The sequence below is a fragment of the Talpa occidentalis genome, unplaced genomic scaffold (assembly GCF_014898055.3).
Source record: "Talpa occidentalis isolate TD23 unplaced genomic scaffold, MPIMG_talOcc4v2.1 talOcc4.9, whole genome shotgun sequence".
Lineage (NCBI taxonomy): Eukaryota > Metazoa > Chordata > Mammalia > Eulipotyphla > Talpidae > Talpa > Talpa occidentalis.
In genome coordinates this window covers 35,647,344-35,662,142 of record NW_023605305.1, presented here as the reverse complement: position 1 = coordinate 35,662,142, position 14,799 = coordinate 35,647,344, and the positions used below count along the sequence as shown (strand labels likewise).

The 14,799-nt window shown below is 45.0% G+C and overlaps 1 protein-coding gene across 6 annotated transcripts in view; it reads left to right on the top strand.

Moving 5' to 3' along the window:
* Positions 1–14,799, top strand: part of RANBP17 (RAN binding protein 17) — a 333,695-nt gene that overhangs the window by 317,246 nt on the left and 1,650 nt on the right. For all 6 annotated transcript variants that reach the window (XM_054691111.1, XM_054691110.1, XM_054691109.1 and 3 more), the window contains 2 exons: positions 11,083–11,181; positions 13,020–13,147. In XM_054691111.1, coding sequence (XP_054547086.1) covers positions 11,083–11,181; positions 13,020–13,147 — 227 coding nt within the window. The remainder of the gene's footprint in view (positions 1–11,082; positions 11,182–13,019; positions 13,148–14,799) is intronic.

The window sequence follows — 14,799 nt, the reverse complement described above, 5'->3', positions numbered from 1 at the left end:
TTAGCAATCAGAGCAGATATTGTAGTCAACATACCTAACTTGGAATACCAGTTTTACTGCTTCCTACCTATGTCCTTGGAGTAGTTACTACACCTCTTTGAGGATAACAATGCCTCAGGGAGTACTCTCCCTTCCATGAACTGGCCCTCAGGATCAGATGGCTGAACTGCTCCTTCCCGTGGTCTTGAGCCCAGAATCCCCAAGACTTTAGCCAGACTCACTGCATCAGATCTCTCCCATTCCATCATTCCCTCCACCCACCCCATAACTAGGAACATGGGTACCATGGAAGGGAAAAACATAGAGGTCAAGTGAACAGAGAATGTGAAATAGACTGCTAAGAAGGACAACAATGGAAGAACAAAGCCTGAAGCGAAATCTCTTAAGCCCCAAAGAGAAGCACCAGAAAGAAAACCCTAAGCAAGAACCGTGTTAACGCCCATACTTAATGTGGCATCTCAGAGGACGCCCATACTTAATGTGGCATCTCGTCTTAGAGGACAAAACAGTTCCACTCAGGGAACTAAAAGCGTCAATTAGAGTTAAGTGCATTTAGAGATGATTTCTCTGAGACCCTTAAGATGGAAAGAAACAGCATGATGGGTGGGCAGTGGGAGATTAATAAATACTTAGGCAGCATGAGCTCCTTACGGCCACAGGAACCACACTGTGTTCACTTCAATACCACAGTGCCTGACACATAGTAGGAACTAGAAACTCTCTGAGCAGTGAGTGAGTGTGAGAAATGAAGAGGGAGGAGAGAGGCACATTGCCTGAAACACAATGAGCACTTGGTATTTATGTGTCCCCTGTGCACACCTACCTACACATGCTAAGAACTAATACAGGACATTATTGACTTGAAATTGTGCAGGTGAAAGAGAACTAGTAGATAACATAAGGGATTCGTGGCCTGTCCAGAAACCCAGAAACCTGGCCTGTTTTGGAGTCTGCATTTGAAGGAAGAACTATCCTGGGCAAATGAGATACTCGTCCCACAGAGGGGGCGGGTGCTCCCTTGCCAACCTCATCTTTTTCCTGCATCTCCCGCATTACAGAGAGGCTGGAAACAAATTGACAGAAACCTGGAGGAAAGTAACTCAAGTGATTTAGGAGAATGGAAGGGCTGGCTTATGGGGCCAGATTAAAGAAGCTAAATATGTATAGCCTGCCTAAGTGACAACTAAATGGGGCATTTGATAAGTCTATAAATACTTGGAAGATGTAAATGCCAAGGAGGAAAGGGAATTACTTAGCATGGCACAATGGAGTATTGGCATAATGGGATAATATTAAGAAAAGGAAAATGAAGGTTGAACATCAATAAAAAGCTTCCTGACAAAGAGAACCCTTCCTGACAGGGGACACTATTAAGTTATGTGCTGTGGGCCAAGGAAAGTAATGGCAGTGCCATTTCTCAGGGTATGGGCAACAGAGCCAGCAAGGCAGGAGCCGAGCTATATCCTAACTGAGGCACAGGAGCCAGGAGATACCCTCTGTCTGTGGTCTCCCTGTCATATAACAGGAAAAAAGCTGCATTTTGGGAGAAGTCAGATGGTCCGGGCCTTCTCAGATCCTCCAGAGAATGGTTATACCAGAAAGATGCATTCAGTTCAAATGGTCTCCCATATCCTGTATTAGTAGACATTACCTTCATACGACCTGCCCCTGGCCCCCCTAATTGGCCTCCTCTCCCGACAACTCTCCCCACATACCCTCTCCAGTTCCACAGAACTGCTTGTCATTCTGCCAGATACTTTTCTAAACCTTTGCACCTGCTGACCCTTCTTCCTCATTGACTGCCTGTCAAACTTGCTTGTTCTCTATGACAAAACTACAGAGTATTGGAATGTGCCTCTGAGGCCTCTCTGCCTGTCCTCCATCCCTGGGCGCAGCAAGTCCAGTGCTGGTCCCTCAAAGCCTCTCATCCAGGCTTGTTTTTGGCACTTGTGAGACTGTTGTCCTCGTTATATATTATGTATCTTCTCTCCTACTTGATGGTGAGCTCTTTGTGCCTCGTTCATGTGTCTATCCCTGGGGTCTGACACAGCCTGGCACAGGGTCGTAGCCAGTAAATGTCTGAATAAATCAAGGAATGAGATTCTGTTCCTGGCACTTTTAGTCACCATTATCCCTTTGGCTCCCTGCAGAATTAGTAGGGCAAAAGAGCTTCCAAATCTCAGGAACATCTCCCCGCCTCTTGGCCAGCACTCTTAGGCCATTTAGATAACTATAAATAAAAATGCTCCAATCTGAAAGTCAGAATACTCACCTCTGTGGTTTAAACATAAACTCTAGGCTAATCTTTAATGGAAAATGCTCCTGAAGGCCCCATGAATTTTCAAAAAAAAAAAAAAAAAAACACTTTTTTCCCTCTACACAAAGTCGTTTTGAACACGGTTAGTAAAATAATCCTCCACAGCTGGTTATGAAGACTTTTAGTCCATCTCCTAACCAGATCCCTTCAGGAAACCAGGGGGAATGTAGTGACAGATGAGAGGCAATGAAACTTTGAACCTCCTACTGTAGGATAATATATTTATTATGAAATACAATATTCATTGCACTCTGCTTTGATGACTGCATGAGATGCCCTGGTGCCATTATGCCTTATGTTTGTCTGTTGTGAAATACGATATTCAGTGGGAAGTGTTGTGATGGCTCCAGTACAGCAGCACGCTGTTTCCCGCTCCCTTCCTGGATTTTGAATGGCCTCACCTCGGTTGGCATTTACTTTAGCACTGAACATGTCATAGAAACATGTGCTTGCAGTCATTTCTGTCATGCATACATGCACGCTGGTCGGTTCCTTTCACCTTGGCCCCCGAGTTCATTGTTGGACTGTTGGTCTGCAAGGAAGCAGCCACCTGCCCCTAAGTGGGGCACCGCCCGGGCAGTCTGACATCCTCCCCCTTCTCTCCTTGGCAGTCTTGAGTTTGAGGCCATACTCTGAAAGCCCTGAATTTATCTACAGTTTCAGCATCAGGTTATAGTTCTTGGAAAATTTTCATTGACTGGGGAACAAACAGGGTACACAGTCAAGGATCGTGATCACTTCTCTCTGTCTGCCTCCACAGCCGTGCTGAGCCCTCTTCATTTCTCCATTGGACTTTTACATTTTACAGCATCTGAATGTGTTGCCCTGACTGCATTGCCCACTCATCACTGCCGTTCCATTGTTCCTCATCAGTTACTGTTCTCAATCACAGACCTCACCATTATTCAAAACCCTCTCACGGATTTTGCCTGTCATGTACCAGCCAAAATAATTTCTGCAGTTAGCACGTAATGAAGGTCCTTTTGTAGCCAGAATGCAGCCCAGTCTTCACTCCTCACCCTGAGCTTTGTCGTTTCCACTAGGAGGTCTCCCTAGAAGCCTCCTGGACACAGGCTATTTGTTTCTCAAACATATCAGGTCCTGTCTCTTGTGCCTTTTCTCATTTTATTTCTTCTTCTTAATAGATCCTTCTTCCCCAGTATACTCTATGTATTTTTCATGATTCAAGTTAAGTATCACTGTCCTATAAAGACAGGCAGGTCATAGCACATGTGCCTTTGTTAGTCTGGCTTGAGCTTGTACACATTTGCTAAATTGGCATATGCCCACTTCCCTGCCAGAGGCTATGTAGGCCGTTAGAGGTTCTAGAACCTGACCATGTGGCAATCATGTAGGCAGTACCATGAACTAGTAGTAGCAGTATCACTGAATGAAAATTAGAGGAAAATGGCTTTGGAGGTGAAAGCCGCTACTCTATATACAGCTCTTCCCGACATTCCTACCCAGAGGAAATGTAGATGATGCTTTTGACAAGTGATGCTTAATTTTTACATCAAATTGAAAAGTGTTCTGTTTGATGTTGGCAAGAGAAGAGTGAGTTTCCCAAATAGTGCTGAGTGGCAAACCCTGCAGCCTTCCAATGCCCCAGGTTTTCTGGTTTTATTTTAATGCAGCAAGCTGCTTTATGAGATCTGCAACCACTTGAAATATGATTTACTACTCGTAAAAAGTTTCAAATGGATAATGAAGATTCAAGAATGAGACTCACAGTGTAGTGTAGTCAATTTTGTTGCTGTTGCTCTCCAGTACATCTCTGCCATTGAAATGAATTATTTATTATAATTTATTTCAACCATGGAAAATAAAACTGTTTTCATTGTGATGTGCGCTGTAACATTCAGAATAGACACATTACATGCAGTACTCTCAATTAATTAATCCTGAAGTTTCATTCTAACTTTATCTTCTTTCTTATAAGCTGAGAGGCTGGCAGGTAATTCTTTGCCCAATAAACTGTGATTAAAATAAATGTTTTGAGAACTAGGGGTAATATTGGTAATGGAGAATATTGAAACAACAACAAAACTCGGTTGTGGATTTTCTTAGATTTTTACAATGGATGGAAGAGTTTTTAAATATTCTAGGCAATTTATCACTTGGAGAAAAAGCATCCCTTAACTATCTGTAAGGAGAGGGCGGAGGAGGAAGATGCTGTTAGTTTAGATGTGGAAACTTGCTGTGCTGCTTTTACCCAAACCAGCAGTACCATTACTAGTAAGAAACTTTTTTTTTTTTTTTAAGTAAATTTAGCATTGTGCAAAGCCAAGGAGGCAGGACTCCCAGGTGACTTTCCAGAAGAGAATGGATCACCCATAACTAATAGTAATCTTGTTTTTTTAAAAAGAAGCTCACCGCATCTTGCATTTTCTTTGAATTTTTTTCATTTAAAGTGCTAAATACTTGCTCCCTTTATGAGGCTACTAAGGTACTATAAGAGTTTAGAAATTTATATAATATGTATAAATATTAACATTTCATGTAACTTAAATGGTGAGGCGTTGTTACTCCAGGCAGGGAAATATGTGCTTATTTGTCCATTATGTTCATTTTTCACAACATTCCGCTAATATCACATCTGTAGGCAGCAGACGGGGAAGAACAATTGATTCCTTTTCCCTAAAGATGACTAGTATCTAATTTGAGAAGGATCACATTTCAATATCTGCTGTGCACGTGGCCTCGGGAACAGCGCTCAGTAATGACAGCAACTCCCTGACTTTCACAGGCACTGAAAATGTGGAAGTGTGTCCTTCAGCACCAGACATCACCAACACATTGCAGCAGAATCAAGGACAATCAGTTTAGCTTGGCCAGAGGTACAGATAATTTTGTATTCTACACCTATTCCCATTAAGTACACACCCCTAACAGAATAAGACACCACCGCAGTTGCAGACACACCCTCTTTGGCACAGCCCTGATCATCCTGTGCTGTCTCCCCCACCACCCATGCCATCTAGCTGGAGACCTGGGGATACTTTGTCTTTGGTCTCTCATCTGTTCTTTGTCTAAACCAAAGCCTCTTTCTCAGACCCTTCCCCGCCTCCCCGCCTTTTGAGCAAGACAGGTTACCCTAACCCCATGCCCACTTTCCATTTCTTTGATCAACAGACAGCAGGTGTGCAGCACAATTAAAATGCCATGCAACCCTAAACTAAGAGGGAAGAGCTGGGATCCCCTAACTATATTGAGAATACGATCCCTATAAGATCAGTGTTCATATCATCACTTCATTTTTTTTTTTTTTTTTTTTTTGGTGGGACCCTCGCCGGTGGCCAGGGATCGAACTGGTGCTGCAGAGGCTGCGGGCAGCCTTGCAACCCATTGCTCAACCACTGCACCACCAGGGGAGGCCCTCATCACTTCAGTTTTAGTTTTGTCTTTCCGATCCAGATAGGGAGCAAGAGGAGAAAGAGTTTGAATTTTTTCACCTATGTGTTAGAATTTTGTGAACTAATTTTTAGTCATACTATCAGTATGCTTGAAAAACATGAACAATAAAAGGTGGTCACTTTATTTGGAATATTGTAACTCAAAGGAAACTGGCTTAATTTTCTGGTGTTCTCTGTGATGTTAAGCTTGCTTTGTGCATGGTACTCTTAGTGCGAGAGAAACCATTATTTTTAGAAAAAGATTCAATGGACCATTTCCCAAAGACAATCTGTTATGTCTGCTATTCATCTTGAGAATCTGAAAATATGTTAACCCAATTTATAAAAACTGTAGGTGCAAGGCAGCTTCCTGTTTTGTCTGTAGTCAATGCTCCAGGAACTGCTACTCTAGATTCTAATTGCAGGGATTTCGGCAGCTGCCCCACCCTTCTGTGGCCAAACAGGTGCACATGAGCAGCCTATCAGGGAGGCTCAGTGAAGGGGGAGGAATGAGCCCTGCCCAGAAATGATCCTCCCTTCTCACACCTCAGTCCTGCAGAAGTCTGCAGTGACACCAACACAGCCTCCATCACCACTGCTGGCTGTCTCGGGCCTCACACAGGCAGCCTGGCATGACGTCTGGACGCAGGCAGACCTCTGACTTATCCTAGTTTTAATTCTCATCTTGGTGGTTGTGACGCATTGAGCAAGTTACTTATGGGCTCAGAGTCGCAAAATCTTTGAGCTAGGAAATGGTAGTAATACCAACTTCAGGGTTAGCTGAGCATTTGAGGAAAGGTATGCCCATGCCTGGCAGGATACTGAGCACCAGAGGCTCTCCATAACTGATAACTTTGAGAAGACTCATCAGGTACAGCTGACTCTTGGGCAGAAGCGCTTGTCATTAGAAAAAATGGGGCCCCCACCTTGTAACCCAAAATCCCCCACAAGTCTTTCCCTGGGAGCTGCTAGCAAGGGACAATAGTGGCTCAAAAGGTTTCTCAGAACCTGCACATAAAAGCAAGATTTTTGGGAAAGAATAATGTATTAATTTAGGTATCTGCCCATTTCAGGTTTTAGCCCCACATTGAGAACAGAACTTCATGTTTTCTATACAATCTCCTTTCAGTTCTTTAGCCTTTTGTATATTGGTTCTTGATTCTTCAGTCTTCTTTTCCCATTATACATTTAGTCATTTATGTATTCATTCCTTCAATAGCTATTTCTTAAATCTCTGAAGTGTACCATGCGCCACGTAAGACACTGGGGATACAGAGAACAGTCGTCATGGTCCCAGCACCCCAGCTGTGCAGGTGCACCCTCCTCCCACCCCACAGTTGCAGGCCTCGCCGTGTACTCAGGCCAGCTCTTTTCATTCTCTCCACTTCCACTCCCCTGCAGCGTCCACCCACTGCTCTCCGGTCATCCTGGGTACAGTTTCTAGACCCATTGAGCCCCCAACTTCCCTAGAAAGAGTGCATGTTCACCCTCTAGCAATAAAATATCCTACACAAACAACATCTGTGCTATCCTCCATCAGCAGGAGACAGGACAAGAAGCACCTGCAGTGACAGCATAGGGAGGATGTGACGCAGCATATTTGGGTGGGAAAGCTCGCTGTGCTTTGTGCTTGCACTTCACCTCCCATTTTAGGATAGAAGCATAGGAGAAGAGCCGGGCAGTAAACAGAGGTCCAGATGATCCAACAGATGCTTGTAGAGTACCTTCGTGTTTTATTTGGAAGATTACGAGTGTTTAGAAGAGCGGAAACACTGCCATTCAAAATCCATACTAAGACGTGCCAGACCTAACAGGGATGGTTTTCAAACTGTTTCCTATTTTAGGGTGTTTAGTGCTTTTTGTTTCTGTTATTTTTAAATCAAACTATCCAGGAAATTAGACAATTATGAAGAGACTATAATCTCATGTATCTGTACATGAGATGGAGTGGTTCCTGAGCCATGAAACTCCACTGGGTCAGGCCAGGCTAGGTAACCAAAGCCAGACTAAAGGAACACTAGTAATTATTGAGTGCCTGTAAAGAAGCCAGTCCTCACAGAGCCACCCCCCACCCTCATTTTATATGTAAGAAAAAAAAGGCTCAGAGAAGTGAACCAACTTGCCAGTGTCTCATTAGATAAGTGATAAGTTTGACCTCAATTCTGGCTAGTTCCAAAGCCTGTTCCTAGCATACTATGTTAGTTTTGCTTCTTTTTTTTTTTTAAATTATTTATTTATACAAGCACTGGGTACAGTCAGAAGTGCGGGAGGGTGAGAGAATTCACCAGAGCCAGAGCGGAGAGCAGAACAGGCAGACTGACGAAGTACACTGCTTAGGAGAGCAGCGGGCTGCAGGAGAGGTCTGCATGCCATGTGGGACCCTCGCCCCGGTGGCCGGGGATCGAACCAGCGCTGCAGAGGCTGCGGGCAGCTTCTCAGTCCAGCGCTTAACTGCTGCGCCACGAGGGGAGGCCCTGCTTCTTTTTTTTTAAGATTTATTTATTTTTATACAAGAGCTGGGGTACAGGCCAGAGGCACGGGAGGGTGAGAGGATTCATCAGAGACAGAGCGGGGAGCAGAACAGGCAGATGACTGAAATACACTGCTGAGGGGAGCAGTGGGCAAGACAGGAGAGGTCTGCCACGCCATGTGGGAATTTCCCTGGCTGGCCTGGAATCGAACCCGCGCTGCAGAGGCTGTGGACAGCTTCAAAGCATGGCGCTCAACCTGCTGCGCCACCGGGGAGGCCCTAGTTTTGCTTCTTTGAGAGCAGTTTCCTACAAGTCTTGCCAAAGCCTATAAGAAAGAGGAAGGCGAGCCAGGAGTCGTGTGAGGCAAAGTGGAATGTGTTTTCTTAAGTGGACCAAGCCACATGACTCCCCTTCCCAGAGGGTCCCTTCCCTGATTGGATAGAAGAGCTGCTAGAATCATAGAGTGGATAATGCATGTGTGTTTGGACATGGTGCTGGAAAATGTAGCCTGGGCAAATTAGAAATGACCGTTCCAGTCACCCCTGTAACACATTGGGAGGTTGGGGGCATGAGGTGCTGCCCTCACAGCATCCCTGTGCTAAATCCTGACAGCGCTTGGTGACTTGGTGAGGCGGGGCTTGGTGCAGAGTCGCTGAGGGCTTGCTGTCAGCCTTCACTTAGTTGCATATCAACCCGAGCTTCCCACCAGTAACTCCACATTGCCTGAACAGGATTCTATACTTGATCACTTCACCCAGTGGTTTTCCATATTCAGAACAAGGGACCTCTCTAGAAAGGAATTTGCCTCATTGTCTGAACAGTTTTCCCCAAACCCTCTGGAATTATTAGAAAAAAAGAACTCTGGAAATGAGCTGTCATGTCAGTACCACTTGAGCAGATTTGCTCACTAATTTCCATTTTTCCAGAAGAGTAAAGAAGAAAAAAAATCATCCGTTTTAGCCAACTTTATTTTTAGAAAAGTATTTTATTCAAACATCCCCTTACTTATTACAGACATAAATACATGCATTCAGACAAATGAATCCACGGGAGAACCGTATAAAGTAATTGGCACATCACTTCAGGATGCTTTGTCAGTTACTAGAGGAGTTTGGTGTCTCTAACTTTAATCTTTTCCATTAAAATATCCATTCTGCCTTCAGATTGTGAAGCCCATAATATTTTAGACTGTCTCTGTGGATCTGTTAGTTTTGCTTGTCAATTTAATTTGTGGCTTTATGACTTTGGGTGGCTTGTTAGGTTGTACATGAAAACATGTGATCTGCACATGATTTCAACATGCCAGGCTTAAGACCTAGCCTCTCCCCAGAGAGACCGGACATACAGTAAGTATGGAATCGGCAGATTTCATTTGCAAAAGCCTAAGTGCTGTGATGATAGTGATGTATGGAATGACGGATGTTTAGAGCTACAAAGAAACTCATTACTTTGGTATTATATACCTTAAATGTTTATAGCACTTTTTACTCTTTGCAACACTTTTTATATCCACCATCTCATTTGATTCTCAGAGCTTCGTTGTGCTGGGTTATTATTTCCCTCTATAGCTAAGAAAGTGAGACACAGTGAGAGAGATTCAGTAAGTTGCCTAAGATCACAGGGTAAATTGGATTTGCAAAAAGTACCAGATGACAAAGCCAGCCAGGTCACCAAAACCCAGTCAGGGGTGTGTGAGTGGTAGCCTTTGCCACATAATTGCCATTTCCCGATCCCTTCTTTGGGGAAGCTCTGAAGCTGTGGAACTAGGACTAGAGGTGGGAGGTAGAGTCCAAGAATTGAAAACTGCTTTGTCAGCTCCACAGATGGCAAAGCTTGCTTGCCCACCAGTTGCCTTGACTGCTGCAGCAGCCTTGTCCCTGGCCTCCCTCCTGCATTGTCACCTGACAGTACACGTTCTACATGCCCCCAGAGAGGTCTTTCTTAAGTGCAAATCTGAACACATCTCACCTTTGCTGCAACCCATCACTGCTCCCCAGCTTATTGGGATGAAATCCAGATGCCTCAGCATGGCCTTCCTGCCTGGCGCTGGAGTCTTGCTTTTCACCTGCCGCTCCTCTCCTGCCACACTGAGTGCCTTACCTTTGCAGAACCCACTGTGCTCATTCCAGCCTTGTCTTTTTGTTATTGTTGTTGTTGTTGTTTTGCTACCTTCTCTGTTTAGAACACATCTATGGTGAACTCCAAACATAACCTACCCTGATGCCTCCTTGAGGACCCAGAGGCATCCTCCCTGTGCCACACGCCCACAGTGCTTCACGCCACTATATGCTGTTCCTGCTCTATTGGGTGGTTCCCCCTAGGAAACTGCTAGCTCCCCAAGTGGGGAGTCTGTGGTAGATTTCTGTGTTTTCTTCCCTCCCACTGATACCCTATAGCCTTTGAATTTATGAGGATGAGTATGTACATGTAGGAGGGAATGAATGAGTGAATGAGGGATGAATGAGACACCTTCAACCACAGGGTAATATGACATTCCAAGGTCACATGGAGCCTGTCCCATTGGGGCCACAAAGAGATGTTGCCCCCTGTAACATTTCACGAACTTATTTGGTGAAATGAGAACCAGAAAGGAAGATGAGCTGGGCTTTTGTCTGGTGACCTAGCAAAGAAGAAAGCAAACCAAGCTGAGGAGCAGGGCTGATCCTGTTGATCCTGCAGCCTCTGACTTCTGCCCATAAAGTCTTCCTCAGGGAGCTGGAGGCTTTGCCAAGATACCCTGCAGGCAGCATGATAAGCTTTCTGAGTCAAAACTGTTTGTCCAGGAAGAGTCCTCATGACTCTTGGCAAAATGTAGGGGTAAAAGGCAAGCACATAAAAGACCTGGGACTGGGGGAAGCTCTGAGTCAAGGCCTCATTGTCTTGACGCAACTCTGTCTTCTAGATGATGTCTGTCCTCATGAATACCATTGTCTTTGAAGACTGTCGGAACCAGTGGTCAGTCTCCAGGCCTCTCCTGGGGCTCATCCTGCTCAACGAGAAGGTGAGTGTTTACCCAGGAAAGTCCACAGGTGTTCCCCGAGAGAAGGGGATGGGCTTGGCCAGGCCACAGTGAGGAAGGACAGAGGAGCAGAGCCAGCTGAACCTGAGGTGGGACTTGGAGTATTCAGGGCAAGGCCATGTTCCCCAGAAGGCCCTTCCCCATAGGCCTCAGATCATCTTCAGTTAAGCAGAAGCCTCAACACTAGCTCTTCTGGAATCGGAGCCCCAGGCACTGGGCTTACTCACTCCTCTCCCCCTAGAACAGGGAAATTCTGAGCGACTGCCCTTCTTGCCCCTTGCTCAGCCTCCTTCCATAACTGGGATCTGCCCTAGCTGGTGGCAGCAGCCCCTCAGGACGCAAACTCAGGGCCGGGTCTCCAGTGCTAAAGCGCACGCGCTGCCGTGGCTGTCGCCAAGCGCTCCGCTTCCTCTTGAACCCGCCCTGTCTCCCCAGCAGTCAGTAGGAACAGTGCATTACTGCTCCGGAGAATGAATTGTCTATACAATAAGATAGTACTGGGGAAAAAGACAGTGAGATTAGAGGCAGCCGCATACATTAAAATTCAAACTGAAATCCCAGCCTTGGAAGGAAACTAATAGAAGAAGAAAATATATCAAAAAGAGAAGAGCTGTCTCATCATTCACCTGTGCTGAAGTATCCAATTTTAGCCACATTCAATAGCACTGTCATTCATCTTCCCTCGGTGTTATTGTGATTTAAATCCAAGCTCTATAAAAGAGAGCAGTTCTTTTAAAATGATTGAGAGGGAATAAGGGCAAATTCAGTGTTTAGAAAAAGCTTATGACATCACAATATTATACTTTACTGATGGAGGCAATATTTCATGGTTTGAGATGAAAAACTAATAATTTTCTATTTGGTGTGAGTCACTGCATCATTATAAAAGGGAAAAATAAGTAGTTTTGTGCATTCCCAATCTTGTTCAGGAAGACATTGTGGTTTAAGTGTAATGCCTCTGATATATCGTATTTAAGTATTAGACTGACTACATATTAATTATGTGTGTTTTTGATGTGAGCTGTTTTAATGTATGATGGAAATTAAATATCATGCTGTTTGTGCTTGGAAAGATGAACACATGACTAGCAAAATGTTGTCTTTGTGCTAAAATTAGGCTGTTGCCAGTGATTAGGAGCTGTGTTTAGTGGAAGAGCTTGTGTAGGTATAAAAGCCCACGGGCCCAGCAGAGAAAGGGGCTGTGGTTCTTTGTGATCAGGTGGGACAGATATTTTTCTTAGTGCCAGAAAGCTCTCTCAGATCTAAGCAAGCCCCTCTAGCACCTCCCCTCCCCCGGCAGAGCAGACCCATCCTAACCCAGGGGGACAAGGATATGGAACAAAGCCTAGAGTTGTTTGAGGAGTGGTTCACTAAAGCCACAGAGGATGGTGAAGCCTGAGGGAGGACCCTGAGCCTTGCCTTCAGTCAGCCAAGGTGCTCCCCAGTCATTTTTCATTAAGTCTTCCCTTCAGCCCACAGGGACCCTCCTCTCTCAGTCTTTCTGTGGTTGGTGGAGATGAGAGTCAGGAAGATCTTCATGTGCGCAGTCCCCCACAGAGGAGGGGAAGACTCTAAATTGTTTGACAACAGTAGAACAATCACAGCAAGAAATTTCCATGAGAAACAGTAATACAGTGTATACATAAGAATATCTATGTTGCTTTGCTTTTCTCTAAAGGCTTAGAGTTCAAAGTGGATCTGGACAAAAGCGCCTCTGAGAGTTAGCACCCCCTGAGCATATAGAGCTGGCCCAGCCCCTGAGCTCGCCTCAGGCCCAGGTTTGGAGTCAGAACTCTGACTTTAGTTCTGTCTCCCAACAGTATTTCAGTGAACTGAGGGCAAGTCTGATTAACAGCCAGCCACCCCCAAAGCAAGAGGTGCTTGACCAGTGCTTCAGGAACCTGATGGAAGGAGTGGAGCAGAACCTCTCCATCAAGAACAGAGACAGGTGAGCAATGCCCAGTCAGCTTGGCATCTCTGGGGGGTGGTCTCTCCAGATGTGTGGAAAGGAACTGGATCACGCAAAACGTGGCTCCCACGGTGGTGTGATTTTTCTGTTTACACCGTGTAATACCAGACCAAGTTTCATTCCCTCCAATAAATGGCTGGGGATTTGTTTTCTTCCAAGTATCATGCTAGGCTCTATACTGGGCTGCAGAGATGAATGAAATGCAGCCTTTTCCACAAAGCAGTTTATAACCCATAAAAAATAACTGACTGAAAAAGTGAAAAAAAAAAAAAGAAAACTCAGATCTGAGGGCCGAAGAAAGACTTTCTGACATTTGAACAAGTGCAGACGTTGAGATCAGAGGAGTCCAGTTTAATTTTTATCCCTGCTCTTTCTAGGCTGCATAGCAGTGAATAAGGCAGTCAACTTCTCCAAGCCTCACTTTTTTACCATGAAGATGATGAAAATTGGTTGTGATGTTTTTTTTTAATTTATTTACTTATGCATACAAGAGCTGGGGTACAGGCCAGAGGTGCGGGGGGTGAGAGGATTCACCAGAGACAGAGTGGGGAACAGAACAGGCAGACTGACTGAAATACACTGCCGAGGGGAGCAGCAGGTGAGCCAGGAGAAGTCTGCTGTGCCATGTGGGTTGCTCCCTGGCCAGCCGGGGATTGAACTCGTGCTGCAGAGGCTGCGAATTGCCTCATAGTGTGGTGCGCAACCCCTTGCGCCACCAGGGAGGCCCTGGTTGTGATGTTTAAATGATAAAATGCAGTAAGGCATGGTACCTGGGACATATCCCACTTGATAGTAGCTCCTTCCTCTGCCTGGCCCTTAATAAGAGTGGCAGGTTTTGCAGTTGCCAGTGAGATCCAAGTGAAAGGAACCCAAACTTACCCGCTATGTTTGAACTCGTTCATTTGTTCATTCAGTTCACAGAATTTTATTGAGCAGCTACTGTGTGGCAGGCATTGGGAAATACTAGTGGTGAATTGTTTAAGGTTTTCACCCTCATGGAGCTTCTAGTGGAGGAGACAGACAATAATGAATGACAGAGATAGGAAATGTTTTCAGGTGGAAATTTGCCAGCAGCATCCTTTTATAAAAGTGGTAACATTGGAATGTGCCACTTGAAATGCAAATCATCCATCAATCCAGGTCACAGTCTTGTGGAGTCACCAGTTGGGGCTCTATAATACACAGTCAAGTTGGTTGACTGCCTATTCCATGCCAAGGCCTTCTATCAGACAGAAAGTTGCAACTTCCAAGCTACCAGGAGAAGACATTTAATGAATGGGGAAATCCTAGGTGTCACAGAGGGATAATTTCTTCACCTAAGGCTTCGTGATCACTACCTCTTGAGCAGCTCTGAGAAATGGTAACAGGCAGCTCTCCTCATTTAAGGAGAGCACAAGCCAGCAAGGACTGTATATTTTCCATGTACCAGGTACCATGTACAGCATTTGCAGGTACTGTTTCAACTCACTCAATAAATTTCACTTCCCATAATCCCATTAGGTAGCTACTCTTATTAGACACCAAAACAAGAGGTTAAGGATTCACTGAGATCACCCAGCTGCGTAGTGGTGGGGCCAGGATTTGAACTTAGGTAGCCTAACGTAGTGCCCCCTCTTTTTGAAATACTAAGA